Here is a 19,867-nt window from a genome sequence, read left to right as displayed (position 1 = left end):
AATGATTTGCTGCACTTAATCCTTTTAGGAGCTCAGAAAGAAGGAGCAGCTGGTTTTTTCAAAGGTGTTGGAAAAGGCTTAGTGGGAGCAGTAGCTAGGCCTACTGGAGGAATCATAGACATGGCAAGCAGCACATTTCAGGGTATTAAAAAGTAAGTAAAACAAATATGAAGTATGACATATGGCATTAAACAGACAATAGTAGTAGCAGTAGTACATTGTGTCTTTGTGTTGCTTCTGTGTCAATGTTTCTGGATCTCTCAACTTTGTTGTTAATACAGATGAGCTATAAAAAAAATCTTATCCATATTGTTATTTATATGAAAAGTATGTGGCACTTAAATGCTACCAACTATGTATTTTTTAAAAAATCACAACATCAAATCTCAGGTATTTCTAGTATTACCAAAGAAACTAGTTTGAAAGCCTCAGTGATAGGGCTTCCTTTGATTGCTGATTTTTTCCTTTTACCCAAAATATACAGGAAAAAAGAACTTCTTAGCTGCATCAGAAGTTACTTTTTATATTATTGATATTCTATAAGATGAGTTCCAAGACGAGCAGGTCATGCCAGGAATCTGTCCTGGTTGTTCTGACTGAGAACTGTTAGGACTGCATATTGAGTACTGTGATAGCCTCACTTTAATAAAGCTGTTGCTGTACATTATTTCATGCTGTAATATGTAAAGAAGTAGGAGAAAATGTTTTGAGGGGGCATTTAGTAGTTTCATCTGAATACAGCTGTTTAATGGCCCTGTTCTTAGTGAGCTGGACCACTTTTGCTGCCATGAGATTGCCAGTCTCTTGTTTTCCACTTCTTCAAGTTCTTTAGCAGAGAAATGCAAGAAAAATACCAAAGCAAAAGTTCTGTATTGCACAGATGTCTTTAATTTTGAAGTTTTGAAGTACAATACTTAAAGACTACTGCAGATGTGTGCTGCTCTGTGCCATCTAATTTTCTCATAATCATTCTCTGAAATAGATTTCTGACTAAAATCTATTACTGTTTCATAGACTACCTACTCAATGTCTATTCATATGCAAAAGCACATACATAAACAACAGTTGCTGTACTAGTACTTGAATTTAATTTTTATTTAAAATGATGTAGAGCCTTTGCTAAATATTATACCTGAGTAGAGATATTGACACATACCTTAAATTTGCTGCTTTATTGTCAGAGTTGCAGATTCATCAGAAGATGTGATAAGCCTGCGCCCACCTCGCTTCTTTGGTGAAGATGGAGTTATTAGACCTTACAGATTAAGAGATGGAACGGGAAGTCAAATGTTACAGGTGAAGAAAATGAAAGATAATTTGACATACATTTTAACTCATCATATGTTCAAATAAATATTTAACAGAATTTCCTGTTTCTTAAATTCCCTACCGCCCCTTACTTAGTAACTCAGTAGTCAAGAAGTTTCATTTACTTTCTTAGGCTTATGACCACTTTGGTTACTTTGTTTCTGTGATACAACTTTTGAGAAAGACACCATAATTTACACCGGTATTTCGGTAGAGTTTTCTACAAGATACAGAGCATTTTGAAAGAAGAAAAAGGTTTACATGTGTAATTAAAAAGGTTTATGTCTTTAATTTTTATTTTTGATAAGCAGGGATGATAAACACAAAGACACTTTTTTCAGTAATTTTACAATACACATTTTAAATCTGAATTTTATGTAAAACAGCATTTTAAACACACTTAAAATAGCTGTATTTATGTCATACTACAGCCATTGAAAGAACATAAACAGTTTTGAAGTGGAATACTGTTTGCATGATGAACATGCTGAGCAGCAGCTATTCTTTAATAATTCGGCTGCTAGTTAAGCAAATTTACTTGGATATCAAAGTGGAAATAATTTCAACTGTTTTGCAGCTTACAAAGTTTCTATTTTTCTCTCTGTTAGAAGTAAAACTGCATCTTAAAAATATTCAAACATAAGAAAAAAGTAGTAATTAGTGATTGCATGAATGTAAACAGAATTTTTAAAATACACGTTGAAGGATTCACAGTGTGCCAGGGAAATGTTGGAGAAGTATACAGAAATAACCTTTTTGGAGAAGCAGATAAGAATGAAGTAGCCTTTGGAGAGGATTTTTAGACTATTTTGAGAATTGCCACAGCTGTGTGTTTCATGTCAAGTTCCAATCTGGTTGTTTCTGATCCTGCTGCATTTCATTAGTGTGTCTTTTGTTTTCTGGTAGAAGAGGGTTGTCCTATCTGGGGCATCTCAGCTATGTTCGCCATACCATTCACTGGTGATATAGTTCAGCAAACTGTGAAAGTTCTTTGATAATAAATAGTACGCCTCTGCCTTTCTTCTAATGAAGTAGCTTTAACCCGTGCTCTCCGATGTAAACCTAGTGTTATAAAGCAGTATTACCTTAACTAGAGTGTAGTTAGAAGCCACTACTGATAAACAGCATAAACTTATTTCTAATCTTTCTCCTCTTTTTGGTAAGAAAATGAATTCCAAAGTATCCCATTTTCTGTTTTAAAGTGTACCACTAAAACAAATGCTAGTGAGCCAACAGAGTCAGCTCTAATGTGCAGAATTCTCTAATGATTTTGCATTGCTTTTGCTTCTTAAATTTGTAGATGTTTGCATTTGGGGTTTTTTTCTGAGGAAACCTTTAAAAAATTCTGCAATGTAATATGTAATTCTAATTTTTCTCTGTTGTGTGGTTGAGTACAGTACCACCACCTTGCATTATCCAACTTGAAAAAGCTTAAAGGCGTTGCCTTGCGTTATGCCTGTCATATTTTGTGATGGCAGCCGCCATTTGACAGTAGCTAAAGTTGAGAAATTGTATGTTTCATATTAGTTTTCACTACTGATGATTCTAAGGTAGAACTACTCTTGAAGAAATGTTTTGAAAGCTCCAAACAGGGTTGTAATTCTCTTAGGAGGCAGTCAAATCAGAAAATATTGAATCGTGTAATTTTTTTTCAGACATTAATTTTTGATATAGTATGTTTGATGTCTTAATCTTATTTTACCCTCAAGTGTACTAATGTTTTTCGTTCTTGGAGTTTCTGGTTCTAGAGATAATTCTTTGTTTTGCATGAGATTTAGTTTATTTCATGTCCCCTAGCTGAAGCAGTTTGAATAGCATAATATTTTCTTATGCGGGAAAAAAGATTATTTTCCACTTTTGTATTATTTCTATGCATACACATCTGGTGACTGGCCCCACTGCAGGCACTGTGTTGTAGCATTTTAAACAGATTACCGGATTAGACTGGAATGAAACTTTTTAGTGATTTAGAGATTGTATATGCTGATTAAAAGAATAGGATATAGGTGATTTCGTGTGCCTATACTGTGTCCTGAACTAGGATGTCACTTCAGAACTTCTTTGTTTTCTGGGGTTTTATTTTGCTTTAATTAACAAACTTGCAAGACAAACTAATACTTCTAAACTAATACTTCTGCTTTCTTCTTCCCTTACCATGCTTTCAGAAAAGACAGGCCTACAGGGAATGGACTAAGACTCACAATAGTAGTGATGATGATGACAGTTAGGATAATATGGACTGTAACAGATGTACATGGCCTTTGTCATGCTCTTTTGACCTTTAAGTATTAAATGTTGCTGCTATGATTCCCACTGAGAAATTGGGGTTGTCTGATATTAAATTCTTATTTTTAAAAATGTGCAAAAAAAAAAAAATAAATGTGGGGAAATACTGTATGATGGTGAGTGCTAGACAAAGGAGCAAAAAATATAATAAATATAGTCTTATAGATAAAACTGGACATTAGGTGAAATTAATATTGAATAATATGAAGAAATAGTAATACCATGACTTAAAGTTTATTTCCAGATATGTTTCTGTCAAGTGTATTTAATGTTTTTGCATTTATATAACTGTTTGACAGGTTTTATTTACAATTTGCTAGATGGAATGCTTTTAAATGTGTTTAGTAAAACTTTACTGAGTTGTACAGTCATTACTGGTGTTAAAATGCTGTTTGACTGTTTTATTTATTTCATATTTCAAAAGTATTTTGTCTGCTTTTCTTTTTAACAATAAACACATCTAAATTATATCTAAAATGGATTCATCTGTTCTGTTCCAACATTGTTTCTCATGTTTCCTGGAACTAGATTATGTAAGAACACTAAATGGCCTATAAAAGTTTTTAAAAGATAAAATGTATGTATTTTGAAAGGAACATTTAACATAAACCTTTAATTTTTCATTTATCATTTGTTTTACCGTAATTTTTAAATACTTATTTTGTGTGTCCTTTGGAATCCTTAGATGTGTGAAATAATGGATTATTTAGTTATTTTTGATTGTGACCATAAATTATTTGGTTCTTAAATCAATATTTTTGTTTTCATAGCAACAAAAAAAGTAAAAAAATCCACCCCAGGACTAAACCCTATGTAAAATCATGGGCAGCTGGAGAAAACACCAGTACTTTTACAAGGCTCTGTGTAGTAAAAGATACATAACATGCAAAAGTATTTAGGTTTTTTATTCACTTAGACATGGGGGACAAAAAAAATAGCAGCACTGAACCACTATAATTCTGTATTGTGAATTCTACAATATAGCTTTATAAGTTACTTGTTTCTTTAAAAACTGTTTTATTCTGTATTCACTGGAATGCTTGCACAGTTTTCTCATTCTTTTTTTGTGGTTTGTTGCTAAATTTTGTGTTGCATTCTAAAGACATCTTGCAATAGATATTTATGTATCAATAAGTACTGTAGTAAGAATTAACTCTTTTGCCAACATCTGAAGAATTAGAATTGCTCTAAAGCAATAAGAACTGCTGAAATGTTTGCGTATTTACCAAAGATGATATCATGTCCTTCATAATGTCTTCCAGTTATCAAAATTCTGAGGGAAGAACCATTAAAATCCATAAGACTGTTTATTCTAGCGCTATGCCTTCAAAAGTTCCTGTACTGTCTGATCTCCTGGGCAATGAGTGAAGGAATATATGCCTGTAATCTCCCAGATAAAAGACGGAACAAACTCAATTTAAGAGCTTGTTTTAGCTGAAACTACTGATGCTTAAGATTGCTACAGATTGTGTATTGCTGCTTATTTTGTAACACTGGCATCTCAAAAGAATGTCTTGCAGAAGTAGGTGAATGAATGACTGTATTGCCATGTGTTACTGCCTGAAACGTTGTGGGAACGATTTTCAATATATCGGGTACAAATGGATCTTGGGTATTTCTTTGAAGAATGTAGGAAATTGTTTTGATCTTCAATCCTGAAAAAAAGACACCTCATACCTAGAAGTTGAGGAAATTGTTAGGTACAACTTTATGGAAAGGTTACTGCTGCATTTTTAAACTTTACTGGGTTTTGGTAACTTTGACTATGTTACCTGGCATTTCCTTTTTCCTTTTTGGCTTTTTACTGCAATTTCTTTTTATCCTATAAGATATTGTTTTTCTTCTTTAATGACCTGTCTTACAAGACAATGCATGTCAATTTTATAACAAAACATATTTTTTCCCCATTGTAAAACAGCTTGAGAAAGAAATGTAATCATTTTTTGGCTGAAAAAGCATCCCTGCAAAAAAAAGAATTTGATTGTTGGAAATAATACATTTTTTCTATCAGATAGACCTAACATTTTTTTAATTTACAATTCTACAAATCATTACAGAATATGGAAGTAAAATTTAGCATGAATGGTAGTACTTCTGGGTCAGATATCACTAATTGAAGTTCCACTGCAATATAACTAAACCCAGTTCTTTCTTTACTCAGTAGATTGAAAGGTTGTAGAATGCTAACTAAACAAAAACCAAAAAAACCCAAAACAAACAAAAAAACCCAATTCAAAACAAAAAACCACCCAAAACAGTAAAAAATTTGCCAGTATAGTTGGCAAATATGATTATATACCTTAGAGTATTTTGTGTCTTTCATGGAGTATAGTTCTCTTTTTGAAGGTTTTCTGTTAATAAAATTGTAGTAATTTTGTAGAAGTATTTTATTTGTTTCTGTCTTGAGTCTAGCTTCCGCTGAATATACATTGGGAAAAGAAATAATTTGGATTTAGGACAACAAAAAATTGTATCACCTAGGATATCAGGATTTAATTTCTCTCCAGGTCATGGAACAAAAACCTGTGAAAAGTGTAATAGCTAACTAGCTGAAACTGATGCTCTATAAGGCACCAAAAATGAAAAAAACCTCACAATTTAGACATTAATTTCTTTAGGGATTTTAAGTAACATACCAAAAAATACAGACCTTCGAATGCATCCCCTCCCAGCACTTCAGTTTAATGTATTTTAATAGTTTAACTTTTGGCTGCACAATTTTTTTCCCCATTTTTTCACTGGTAAATTGAATTTGAAGTCCAGTGCTGAAAACTCCAGGACTAAGTGCCATCCTTTCAGCCTGGGTTGCCAAGTTTTCTGCTGTCAGCTACAGAACAAACTGATGATTCAGCTTTTCCCAAGTGTTTAGTTTTACTCTTTTAGTGACTTGTATAATGGTAACTTGAATTTATAGGCTTCCTCCTTGTTGAGGTGAAGAATTGGCTGTGCTCTTTATCTTTGATGTTATCCAGTACAGCCCTTTTGATTGTGTTCTTTGGTCTTTTTGTTTTCTCCAGAGGCTCTGTAGACTTAAGTCAGTGCAGAGGGATACTATAGACAGTTTCTGGCATCATTTAATAGACTGTTTATACCTTTGTTGTTATTAGTCATTTACAGAAGCTGTAGACCTGCCAGAAATCACTGGGCTTTGCCCTGCTAGGGACTAAAGCTGAAAGATAGGCTAGTCTCATGCTTAGGAACGTGAGTCATCGACACTTGCACCATGAAATCAGTGGAGTTCTCTGTGTCACAGCTCAGTGCCTACCCAAAACCAAAATGCAAACCCTTTTTTTATTTTTAATTTGCCTTCATAGTGTATGAGTTTGTGAGGGCTCTTTTACAGTGTTATGCAAGGTTGCTGCCCAAATGTGCTGCAGTGGATGTAAGCTTGTAGAGAAGATAATCCTTCAAAGCCATGCTTCAGTACTGTGTCCTACTGTATTGGAGGTGTTCAGCTTTCAGTTCAGTGATCCTGTTTTCGTCATGACATAAGCTTCAGATCAGATGGCAGAATGTAGGAATGGGTTGAACAGGCCCTTGTTTCTTAGTATTCAAACTTCAGTCTGCCAGGAAGAACATCTGAGGAGCGGGAAAAGTGTGTCTTACTCTTCCTTTCTCTCCTTCCCTCACCCCCGCCTTGGGCTTGGGCTCGGGCTCAAATCAAAACATAAACATCATATCATGAAGTACTCTAAAACTGAGGTTTCACTTCATAAAATCGTAGGGAGAAATTCTTTCTAAATTTCAAAGTAACTTCATTTTTATTTGACATTGTCCTGTCTCTTACCAGGCATTCATTCATGCATGCCATCTAGTTTGCTGCTCCCAACTGTTATCATCCATCCTCCTTTGGAAAACCTGTTGTGTCTAGGTTAAAGGAAAGAGCAGGATCCTTATCACTTAAGTGTGCAACTTTTGGATATTATTACATAGCCATTGCCCATCCCCAAGTAGAAGACTTGTATATATTTACAGGAGTCTGGCTGAGACTAGTTAACACCAATTGTTTCAGAAGAACATGGAAGCTTGTGTGACTTGGTTTCATTTTAACTTGTTTGTGATTGAAGCATAAATGCTTTTGTACGGTAGAAAAGCAAGTAAAATCTAGAAGTGTCCTAGGCAAAGCATACACCAGCTTGTTTGCTAACAGAGAATACAGAAAAGAAAATTGAAATATTTTTCCATTTCCCTGCTGATACTGTAATCACTTCAGAGGCTACAAATCAAAGAACTTTGGTTATATTGGCAGGAAACAGAACATCTGTATGTGGTTATCATAATGAAAGTGTAGATCAGTATGGTTTCTACATTCAGCTCATCAAATGAATTCTCTTCGTATTCAGATGAAAAATTGATCAAGATAATTCTGCCAGTCAGCATAGGCAAATTATATTTCTGTTGTGAAGTAGAAACTTTGTGTTCTAAAAGAAAGCTGCTTTCCTAATTTTTACTGTCCTGCATACTGTGGCCTTAGATTGAAATGTTAACCTTGACCACAAATTTCTGTTGATTTGAAGAAAATCGTGTTGATTTCAGAGTGGTTGTTCAGCATGGCTGAATGGAATCTTGAATTCAGGTGCTAATGTATCATGGACAAAAGCTTTGCTTTTTGTAGAATGACATTGCACATTAGGATAACTGGAATGAGTGAGTAGGCAATAAAAGATTAACATTAGTTCTTATCAATAAAGGATAAGGAGAGAATTTTTCATGGCAGAAAAAGAAATGTTTTATATGTTATTTTTTTCTTTATTTAACAATTTTTCCCCTTTTTTCACACACATTCAAGCTAGATCTAACAAGTGACCCAAGTACTGCTTAGAATTATTAAATGTTTCTGTGGGAAAGATTGGATATGTAATTATACCAGGTTAGCCTGCTGAAAGTAGCAGTTCTACAGCTTTTGAAGAAGTCACCTTATAATTTGAGCTGAAAGATACATTCAATATTGGAGTTTCTAGCAACAACAGTGAGTTGTCTTAAGAACTCACACATTTGGACAGTAATCAGTTCATAAGGAAACACAGTGGCAATCTAAAATCCAACTGAAAACTTCAAGTTAGCCTGAACATCAAGAGAGAAGAGTAGCAGATTTATAACCACTTTTTAAGTAATTAAGGTCTTTGCAGTGGTTTTTTTACAAGTAGTTTCAGTTGAGATGAGTTCAAGGATATCAAACATTTTGACTTTTTAATGACATATACTGTGAATATTTTTTAGAAGTATAACCAGAAGGATTGCAGATTTTACATTTCGTTTCCACTACTTACGCTCTGCTCTGTTTCATTTCTAACTTTGTCAAAGGCCTCTGTGCTTGCTTCTCAATAAATTAGGAGTGTGTGATGTGATTAGGAATCTTAACAAATGCAGAGATGCCACTTTTAAGACACTGAGCATATTTGCATACCCATCTCTGCATAAATTATCATATCTACTGTTAGATTATTGCAGCGACATCTAAGGATTTGTACTACAGGTAAGAATAATTTGCAAAGGAAGGGATTTGTGCTTGGATTACTTCACATTTTACAGCTGCTGGTGTGTCTTTTTTCAATAGATTCATTCAATTTCCATGTCTAGTCAATGGATCATAACATATACTAAAGTAATAAGGTTATTAAACCTTTTTTAATTTGAAATACAGAAGTTGTGTTTTAAAAATTAATATTTGTTTTCTTACACCGGTGAAACTAATATCAAACAAACGATTGATCAATGTTCACTTTCGTAGTTTTGCATAACCAGTGCTCCAAGTTGCTGTCTTTCTCCACACAATTAATAGCTAAATACTGTGAAATTTAAAAAACATATTTATGCATCTATATTGAGGGATCAATTATATATCCTCTTATGTTTGAGTTGTATAAGGCACTTTGGTAGCAGAGCGCAGTAGTGATCTTGCTGTAAGAATTATCAGCAGTAAATTGGTGTATTCCTCTATGATGTACTACCTAATGAATAGGTGCAAGTCTAATGCTGAAAGGGATAAAGATTGTAAGTGAAGGGTAGAAAAATCTAAAGGCAGAAAATTTAGAAGTAGTTACTGCTCAGCATTGACATAGACACAAGCGTTACTTTTGCAAATGGACTGTGCAGCATTTTCCTGTGCTTTATTTCCCAATTAATGTCTGTTATCTACAAAACTATAGAACGCAGATGACTTGAATTTGTGATCTTTGACTTATAGCTAACAATGAGTAGTAGTTAGTGCATACCACATGCTGACAGTATTTTTGTGCTGAGCAAGTCACTTGTTTGTAAATCTTAGTAGAATGAAATAGTTTTTGTGGAATTTGCTGGACATTTAAATAGCTTTTGTTTAGGATTGCAACCTGTGTGATATCTGAGTAGTGTACTTCCATAATAATTTTCATAATTCTCAATTGATTATCAGTAAACAGAGTAAGTTAAAGTGGGGTGACATGACTTGTTGAAAATTACCTAGCAAGCTAATGAAAAGACAGAAAGAGTTAACCCTTCTCTCTTAAGTCCCACTTAAGGGGAATTAACATTTGGATTGAGAGCCTTACCTCAATGCTATGTATAGCATAAGCAAGTTATCATCTTTGATGCAGGAGAAAGACTAGAGATCCTCTCCATCCTAATAAGGCTAAATTGCTAAATGCTTCTCCCCTATAATTGCTTCTAACAGAAGAGAGATACTCATCATACTTTGCAATATTTGTAATGTGTTTGGTCAGTAAGAGGAACTGCTGGCATTGTGACAGAGTCTTGCAGATTAAATGTAATGGTGTGTATTTGTTACCTGTATTGAACCACCCTTGCTCTTTCCACACATATTATTTCTCTAAGTTCCTGTCAGCCTTCTCCTCCCAGTCCCAGTCTTTCTCACTAGGCCGCTAACACTGAAAATCCATCAGGACATAGAACTAGACCAGTAGCTTGGTATCTGGGTCAAGTATCCTATCCATGCTGTCTTTCCATACAGACTGCTCTATCTTCTAACCATCTAATGTGTTGTGTGCTGGAACACTGTAGAGGCTACCTCGAGAGAGGATTTTTTGGTTATTTAATTACAAAATAGGGACTTGGACCTAAATAGGAGAGGCAGGGAGACACTCAAGTCGTAGGGATGGCAACCCCTAGACAAAGCTTGAATAAGGAGTTTCCAAAAACAAAACAACCACCACAACAAGAAAATCTGTTTTCCAAGTCCTTAATTCCTCATTTCTTATGCCATTCTTCTTGCTGTATTCATCCTGCCCCTGACACTAGCTCTTGCAGAAATAAATTCAAGCAGTGACTTATGTAAGTAGGCACATGATCAATAGCTGTGATTTTGTAGCCCAGCCAAGTTGGGAAGAGAGAAATAATCTGAACTTTCTGAGAGCTTTCTGGAAAGCTCTCTTGGGAACCTGTTACTGAAGTGTTCTTGCATTTTAGTCACTAAAGAATCCGCATCTTTGAGGGAAGGCATCATTTAAAAAAATGTTTGAGCAAGTGGAGTTACCCATGCGGCCAAATTTGAAGTTGTAAGGTACACCTAATTAAATGTCTATCATTTTACAGCAGTGATGAATACTCATTAAATGGTTTTGCTATTTTAACTGCATTGAGAACAAACCTACATGTTTTTAAATATTGGCATACATATCTGAAGCAATATGTTTGTAGTTAAGGGTTTATTGAATCATACTGGTTTATACAAATCTATTTTTGCTTCCAGTTTGTAACAGATGGGAAGTATGCAAGCAGTCATGTTGCCATTCCCAACTAAGACACAGCAATCTTAATTCAATCACTAATTTAACCACTTGTTGCTCAGAAAGTAAGAAATCAATGGTTGCCAAGTCATGTTAAAGTTACAGAGCCTCTGTTTTTAAGAATGATTCATCTGCTGTCATCAATATTAAAAATTTATTGCCTGTTACAGAATATTCTACAATATTCATGGCAATTGTAGGAAAAGATTAAGTACATTCAGAGGGAAACAAAAAAATATGGAGAAATGCTAAGTGTTACCTCAAGTGCATTATTAAGTCCCACTGTCTACATGATAGTAGGTTCTTGTATACAGTTAAGTATAGATTTATTCCCAGAGTTAATTACTCCAGTGTTTTGGAGGTGACTTGACATAAATTAGGAAATGAATCCTTACTACTTTTGTTGTCTCAGAACTGTATTAGTCAGCAGAAGTTTGGCGTGTGCTAAAGATATGTAGAAAACTGAGCCCTGAAATGTTTTGAGAAATTATATTGTTCCTTGCCAGTTTTGGTTAGGATTGATTTTTATTTGCGTAACTGCATTAACAGCAACCAAATAATTCTACATAATTATGAACATTAGCTGTCACAGATATGTTAGTCATAGTATGACTTTATGAAAGTAGCCTTTTATTTAAAGGTATGTGCTGTGTGCTTTGTTATAATTTATACTTTTAGAGGATAAATACATTTTAAGCACAAAATTAGTATATGAATTTATACTAGCATATTCAAAGTTATAAAACTTTTTTCTCTTTTAGAAAATTGAAAACGGAAGATTTGCAAAACTCAGATATATTGCACATGCTATGGTCAACAGTACAGATCTGTTAATGGTAACAAAAAGGTAAACAGTTTTGAATAATAAGTACTTAAAACTATCATCAAAATGTGCATGCGTTGATAATTGTTGATCAGTATGTTATTTTGAGTGTTACAGTAATCTCTCTATTTAAGGAGAGAAAAGGAATGTTGGTTTTATGATTTCTTTAAATGAGAAGTTTGTTATAAATCTGGTTAGGCTGAAGTCAATGGAACTGTGGGATTCGCTTATAAGTTAGCATATTGAAGGAAAAAAGGATAATATAGGAACAGAGTCAATAATATCTAACAGTGGAGTATCAGGCATCCTCAAATAAGAAGTCTGTACAACTTTTTGTAGAAATACAGCTACAAGTAGTGTTGCGGTTTTGCTGTGAAACACAGTCTTTTAAGTAAGTTAGAATAAGGTTCAAAATTCACTCTTTTGGAAAGTATGCTGTATGATTATTATATATCATTAGTTGAAAACTATTTTGGAACAATGAGGAACTTCACTGGGGCTAGGGTAACTTGATAACTTTTAGGGATTTTTACATTAATTTTTTAATTACTAATTTTATTTTCTGGTGCCTAGTGGTGTGTTATTTGTGACAAAAGGGACATTTGGCCAGCTGACATGTGAATGGCAATACACTTATGATGAGTTTACCAAAGAACCGTTCATCGTCGATGGCAGAAGATTACGCATTGAAGCCAAGGTATGTTAACCTAATCGTGTTTTGTTTTCTTTTTGTGTTACTGTTTATAAAATTGAACTTTGAATTCCTGATCTCTTTCCTTTGAATTCTTGATCTCTCTTCTAGTTGAGATGCATACAGAAAAGGGAGTTGAAATTTGGCATGGGCAAACTCCTCAGATAACTAGCTTCTGACTGTTCTAAGCGGAATGGTGACTTGGTGTTCACAGATGGAATTATTCCTTGAAACCTGGGAATTTTTTGTTGGTATGCACCAGTTCATGGTGTATTGATAGTTTGGAAAATGGTGATGCAACAAAACTGTCTCAGAAAATTGCAGAATATTTTTATTACTCACTCTGGCACAGTGGAAATATGCCAATATGTGGACTTGTACCTTGTTGCGATCCCAAAGATTCAAATGTATCAGAGCAACACATTTGCATGTGCTATGCTTCAAGGATTTTTTTTTCCCATTTGCGAGTAATCAAATTCTTCAAAAGTATAATAAGGTTTTAATACATCTTCATTAAAAAATGTAATGACATATGCTTATCCCTTTCAATGCAAGTTGAAGAATGTTGCTGTCATTTGCAATTTTTCCTTTAAAACATCCCAAAACTTTCTTTCCCTGGTAAAGTGGCAAAGGACATGAGGAGAAAGATGACCGCTGATGACTAAGTGTACTTACAGAGGCAAAGTTCCTTAAAAAAAATACTTAAATTCTTGTTGAGATGGTAACTGAATTTAATTTAAATCTAAATTTACCTGCCAGTGTTTTGTTTTGTTTCTGTTTTTAATAAGCTTCATGTGTGTAATTACGCATCTTGGTTGTCAGGACAGTCTTGACAGTGTACAAAGTCATTCAGTTTTTCACTCAGATTATTTGTTTCTATTGCAGAGAGCATGAAAGGCAGAGCCATATTGGTTTGGAATCCTCCAAACTGGATTTCTGACTGCAAGTGAACTTTTACAGGATGAAAAAATTCTTAGAGTTTCTGTCATTTCAGACAATGCTGAATAACATACCCATCTTTACCCCTACACAGCAGTCATTTCAGACTCCATTCACATGTCTGCAGTATGCTCTTTATTGAAATCTATGGTTGAAACCTGTATTTTGCAAAGCACTGCTTATGTTCTATTTCTGAAGCCTAAGTTGCTATTTTCCACTACCTAAGACCACTACTTGCAAGTCAGTATTGGTGGAATGTCCACTTAGGTAATGACTTAAAGGAGAATGAAACATTACAGCCTTAGGGAGTACTGGATTTTGTTACCCCACATACTCCATTATCTGCCTTCCATTCCTACACACCTTTATATTCCAGTCTCCAGGGACTCCATGGTAAAAAGGGAAGTCTGTTATTGCTGGAGTGTTACACTCCATGGTACTTTCATGCAGAAAATGAAGTTTCTCAGGGTGTGTGCATGCAATGTGAACATACTCAGATTAGTGTAATGGGTACACATGGCTGTCTGAACCATATAGCTGCCTTAATGGTAAATAACTTCTTAGTTGTAAAGTTTGAAGAAGCTAACTACAATTTTGAATTACTTTTTTTTGTAGGAAAGAGTTAAGTCTGTGTTCCATGCCAAAGAATTTGGAAAAATAATTAATTTTAAAAGTCCAGAGGATGCTAAGGTAAAGTCAAAATACTATTACAATTATACTGTGCTAAATTTGGCTTAAAAATTCAAACAGAAATATTCTTAACCTGGAATGACTATGTATATTTAAAATTCAGTATTTCCTCACAGCCACTGCCCAGATGGAAATGGCAATGATCTATTCAGTACTGAATTTCAGAAATACTTAATTCCAACACCAAACTTTTCCTTACATAAATCTTTGGAATTGTAACTGTCTGTCAAACAGCTGATTTAACAGTACTGCTAATAACTCATGAATGTGAATCAAAATGGTATGTTTTAATAGAACAAACAATATTTGTAAATTACTCCTAGTTTGATTTGGGGGGGTGGGGTGTCATTCCTCTCTTCCTCAAAATACAGTTTTGGTTGAAGAATGAAGAAAATCCCTAGTAGAAACACAAATAGTTTATTTGATATATGATATTACTACTATTATTATACACATATTCTGTATGATCTCTTCCTTTTGACATCACTAGTTTTGACTACAACAGAGAGTAGGAGTGGTTCAGGTCTGCTACCAGAACGATGAGGTAGCCAGGTTGTGAAGGTTCTGCCTTGTTTTTATTAATATAGCTAATTATTTTCAAAGTCAATAAATTAGTCTTGTATATATTCACACCAGTGGGATATGGTACCCTAGGATTACACTTTGAAACAGTCTGTGAAAGTTGCATCCTCTCATTAGTTTAAGTTGCTTTTGCATCTTCTTATCAGTTTAAGTTGCTTTTGTCTTCATGAGAGTAGTTTCTAACCACAGCTGAGTGATACCTTTTGACCCTTACCTCAAAAAGCATTACAAATACTGTCAAGGTATTTGAGGGCCCCATGCTGAATTTGACTTGTCTGTACTCTTTGGAGGTGCTGATTTGTAATAATCCACTCATCTTTCTTGAAAGCATTATGCAGCTTTCTCCTGGCAATCCCTCCATGTCACTTCATCTCCTACCCTAGATTTCCATGTCACTGCCCTGCCCAATGCCCCCTCTTTTTTTTTTTTTTTTTTTTTTTTAGTCTCTTGGGAAACTAATTTCCTTTCCATGTTCAGTAAACATGTGAATTTGAAATTTCTGAAAAGAAACCAAATGTAGTTAAAGAAAGCTTCTTTCTAAATAACTGTATTATCACATTGCTGCAACCTATTCTTGTCCTCTGTCCTTTGTTATTCTTGCTTCTCTATTGTCATCAGTGATTTGTCTAGAGTTGGAGACTAATGCAGAGCATTAATAATGATGTGGGTGAAGTGATAATGTAATTTATTTATTAATATATTATTCATTGAAATACAGACCAGGAAACTGAAATATCAACCTAGCCAGTTTAATTAGCTGTGGTATTCAGTGTCAGATACTGGTACTTAAATGCCTCCATTTTCATGTGAGAAAATCAGGCGTTTATAATCTACAGTAGAATTTTGAGCACTGTGTTAAAACTCGGGAAGAGAGCAGGTAGTGAAATGTCTGGCCAACCCAATCTAATTTTCGGCTGCTTTGTATGGTTTTTACCAAGGAAACTTCTTTTTTCTCCTTCACACAGTGGATCCTTTCTAAACTGGAAGAAGTGAGGGAGAATCAGCCAAAATTGTAATGAATGGAGAAGCACCAAGATACGAAGAACACTGAACAGCTACCTTTTAATTCCTCTTTAACAAGCAGAACTATTTGAATATCAGCAACAAAAGCAAAACCAGGAGGGAAGGACGATTTATGAAATTGTTTATTATGGTCACAACAGTCTATGGCTGTATCACAAAAATAGATGAAGTTAAAAAAATCTAGTGATCAAAAAAATTCTGCCAGGTTTTGGCTTGTTTTCTTTGGTTTTTTTTAACATAAGAATTCCAGATTTCATTTTTTTATAAATACAGTGTAAAGTGAATTTGTTTTACCATTACATTTGATATTGAAATTGAACTCTGGAATAATTCTTACGATAGTATTCAGAGCAAATCTTTTGGGTTTGATTCTGAAAATCAATACTTATTTTATGTCTTAGTTTTCTGATGACTTGAGGCTACGTTGAAATTCAAATTTCTTTATCAAAGGAAATGTTAAAATAATCACTAGTCTTACAACTCAAATTCTAAGGAGGAGGTTACTGACCAGAGAGGTCTAACTTAGATGATGACAGGAGTGGCTGCTTAGTTAACAATATCATTTTCTTTTTTGTAAATGAATGGACCAGGTCATGATGAATTTGCAATACAGTATCACTTTTAGTGTAAACTTTTTTTATATTCTACTCAAGGAAACATTGCAACACCTCCATCAATATTCACAGAAAATATAACAGTTTACAAAAATGTGTAATGGGGAAAATTAATATATCTCTGCACTAAAAATATTAATTAAAGCCTATTATTTTAAATAAAAGTTAACTGTCTTGCAGCTCAAGGAGTTTATGGGGTTATAAGTGCACTGTTGCATACCAAAAATAAATGCCTTGGATTACACAGTATTGTGTGCTAAGCAAGTGACTAATAAAGTCAAATTTATATTAAATAATAAATATAATATTTCACAGTTGCTTTTATCAACTTTTCTTATCCAGTTAAACTTTTTTGTTTCATATCCAGACAGCAGAACTTTAATAGGGAAAGCCTGAATGTGTGCAATTCTGCTTATTTGTCAGATGTAATAGTCATAGTATTGTTGAATGGCTGTTTACTGCAGTTGATATAAAAAGTACAGGAAACAGTACAGTGTTACCTGAAGGTTTCCATAAATTCCCATATCGAAGTCTTCAAAATATCTGTTACATACAGTAAGTACCTTCTGCCAAAACATTATTTCCAAACAACTGTTTGGAATATTTATAGCTACAGGATATAATTCTGACATTGGTGTTGGTGCTTGAGATACCCAAATTGTTGTATTATTGTAAAATCTGAAATGACTAGCATGCTAACCTACAATTGCGGTTCTTTAATTTGCTCTAAGTCTTGCCTTTGGTGTTGAGTAACCATTTAGTGGGTTACAAAATACATGTAATCTTGTAATTTTTCCCATAAATTGTAAATTGAATCAAAAGATTATAAGAGAATTCCTAACTATCGGAATGACTGTGTTACTCCACTTGTTTGTACACTAAGCACGTACCAAGAGTATTAACTCAGGTTATAATCATGCCAAACTAATAGAGTAATTTGCCTTAGATAAGTCGTGTTATTAGGTGCACTGAGTACCATTCCATATCTGTAATTTTTCATCTATCACTTTTCATCTTAGGCATGATAGTTAAATTAATAGCCTTATCATGATCTTGATTACTGTGTTGTCTTCTCCTCTCTCCATCCACAGTATTTACTGAGTATCTGCTGCAACTTTCACTTTTAGTACCTCTTGCAAGTACTTTGTACATTCCCATTTGTGTAGCTTTTCAATTTACCCTATTCTAAGTATTTTCTCTTCACAGAGCATCTATTTCAATTAATGTTATCTCCAGTTCTTAACTCTCTTGTATTTATTTTGCCAACAAACTCCTGATTCTCAAATCTCAGCTGGCTCTTCAGTAATATTTGAGCAATTTAACCATTAATGTTGAAGGATTTATTTTAAATGTGTGTGTCTGTGGTTAAGCTCATGTTTTGGAAAACATAAGAATTCCGCCAAAATTACATTTTTCTTATACAGTATGAAATATTTTGATCATCTGTGCTAACTTAAAAGCCTTAACACAAAAATGGAAACACTGGAAGTGTTCAAAAGTCAACATGGGACCTTTCCCCCACCTCCCTCCTTGTCTCCACTTGTAATGACAATATGCCTTCCTATAGTTCCCTTTTTCTAGTCAGTAAATTTTATCTTTTTCCTTGGTTTTTTTTCTTACACTTTCTCCATACAGTCATGAATGAATTTTGCCATTTCTTGGCAGACACCAGTTCTTTCTGTTCTAACTATACATCAGCCTGGGGTGAGGAGAAAGGTATTCAGACTTATGCTATTGTGTAGTTTTCTGGATTACTGTAAGTTGTTTGAGATTTCCACTCTGCTGTGCCTCATTCCTTATTGCAATATGCATATTTTTTTCAACAAGGCAGAATAGATATATTAACTTTTATTAAAAATGTATATGCAATTAGACAAGGGGATATCAATACAAATTAAAATGTAGGCATTTAGGTCTGCCCACTGTGGCATTTAAAAGTATACCATGGCCTTTACTGAAGAACAGTTTCTCTTCTAGATGACTGTTACCTAAACTTAATACCTTTGAGAAATGTCATTTGGGTTCTTAGTAGTAGTTTGTTCATGCTTAGAATTACCTCTAAGAAATCAGTGACAAACCAAACATAGAATCAAAGATGCCAGACACATTGCTAAAAAATTTGTAAGTTGAACTGTTTGCACCTTTCTTTGTTCAGCTGCATGGCTTTGCGTGGCATGGCTCTTTTGGTTTCCACACTTTCCCTCCCTGTCCCCCACCCTCCCGCCCTCTGACCTCTTCTTCACCTTGAATAAAGTGAAACTGAATTTTATTTGACTGGAATGTGATTATTATTTATTTTCTTTATATACTGCTTTAATTAACAGGTAATAGCATTACTCAGAATTTCTTAGGCAGAAAGCAACAAATTAAGTTAAATCCTGTCTCTGAGAATACAAGGACAAGCTTCTGTTGCAGCCATCTCAGTGAAAGCAGAATACAGACTTTAGTCTTTACCTTTGGTTTATTATAAGGACAAGTTTTTAATAACTGGATTTACATGTCTAAGCTTCCTTTAAAGTATTTTTTTCTGTTGCCACATTGAAAAAACATAGATGATGTTGCCAGATAATCAGATCCTTATGAAATCCTCTTTTTTCACCAAACAAATTTCTGTACATATGCCACTAGCTATTTATTATCTTTAGCACTTCACAAAATACACTCACATACCAAACAAATCAGTGAGGTCTTTTGGTCCTTCTGAGTTATTTTTAGCCATCTATCTGCAAATAACAAATACCACACACTAGTCAATAAAAGATTAATTTTACTATGTAAGGGTATTTAAAATTTAATACTTACAGCTTATTCTTGAATTTGAACTACAAACCCTAAGTTTCCTAATTATTCTGCTGATGTAAAACAGTTTCAATAAATACATCGCATACCTTAATAGGATTGCTAAGTCTTGTGGCTTGTTCGTAAATAGCTCCATATCCCTATGACATTTAAATAGATTTTTATATATTTGATTTGTATATATTTCCTGATACTGTATTAGCTACATGAATGAGAATATTCCACAAAACTATAGAGAAGATTCCACCACCCCCCGCCCCCCCCCCCCCCCACCTTTCTTGAGCCTTACACATTGGAATTCCAGAAAAGAACTGCCTGGAGACTACATTGCTTGGAATCACAGAAGTATTGTACAAGGCAAGAACGCCCAGTGTTTCTTCAGCAAATC

General features: G+C 34.2%; 1 protein-coding gene across 1 annotated transcript in view; it reads left to right on the top strand.

Annotated features, from left to right (window-relative positions):
• Positions 1-17,530, top strand: part of VPS13A (vacuolar protein sorting 13 homolog A) — a 109,834-nt gene extending 92,304 nt beyond the window's left edge. The window contains exons 67-72 of the mRNA XM_030005170.1: positions 29-152; positions 1,182-1,296; positions 12,080-12,165; positions 12,715-12,838; positions 14,387-14,461; positions 16,009-17,530. Of these exons, the coding sequence (XP_029861030.1) occupies positions 29-152; positions 1,182-1,296; positions 12,080-12,165; positions 12,715-12,838; positions 14,387-14,461; positions 16,009-16,059 (575 nt within the window). The 3' untranslated portion in view covers positions 16,060-17,530. The remainder of the gene's footprint in view (positions 1-28; positions 153-1,181; positions 1,297-12,079; positions 12,166-12,714; positions 12,839-14,386; positions 14,462-16,008) is intronic.
• Positions 17,531-19,867: the final 2,337 nt, after the last annotated feature.

The sequence above is a fragment of the Aquila chrysaetos genome, chromosome Z (genome assembly GCF_900496995.4).
Source record: "Aquila chrysaetos chrysaetos chromosome Z, bAquChr1.4, whole genome shotgun sequence".
NCBI lineage: Eukaryota > Metazoa > Chordata > Aves > Accipitriformes > Accipitridae > Aquila > Aquila chrysaetos.
Note: the sequence above shows the minus strand (reverse complement) of the source record. Positions and strands in the feature narration are given on the sequence as shown.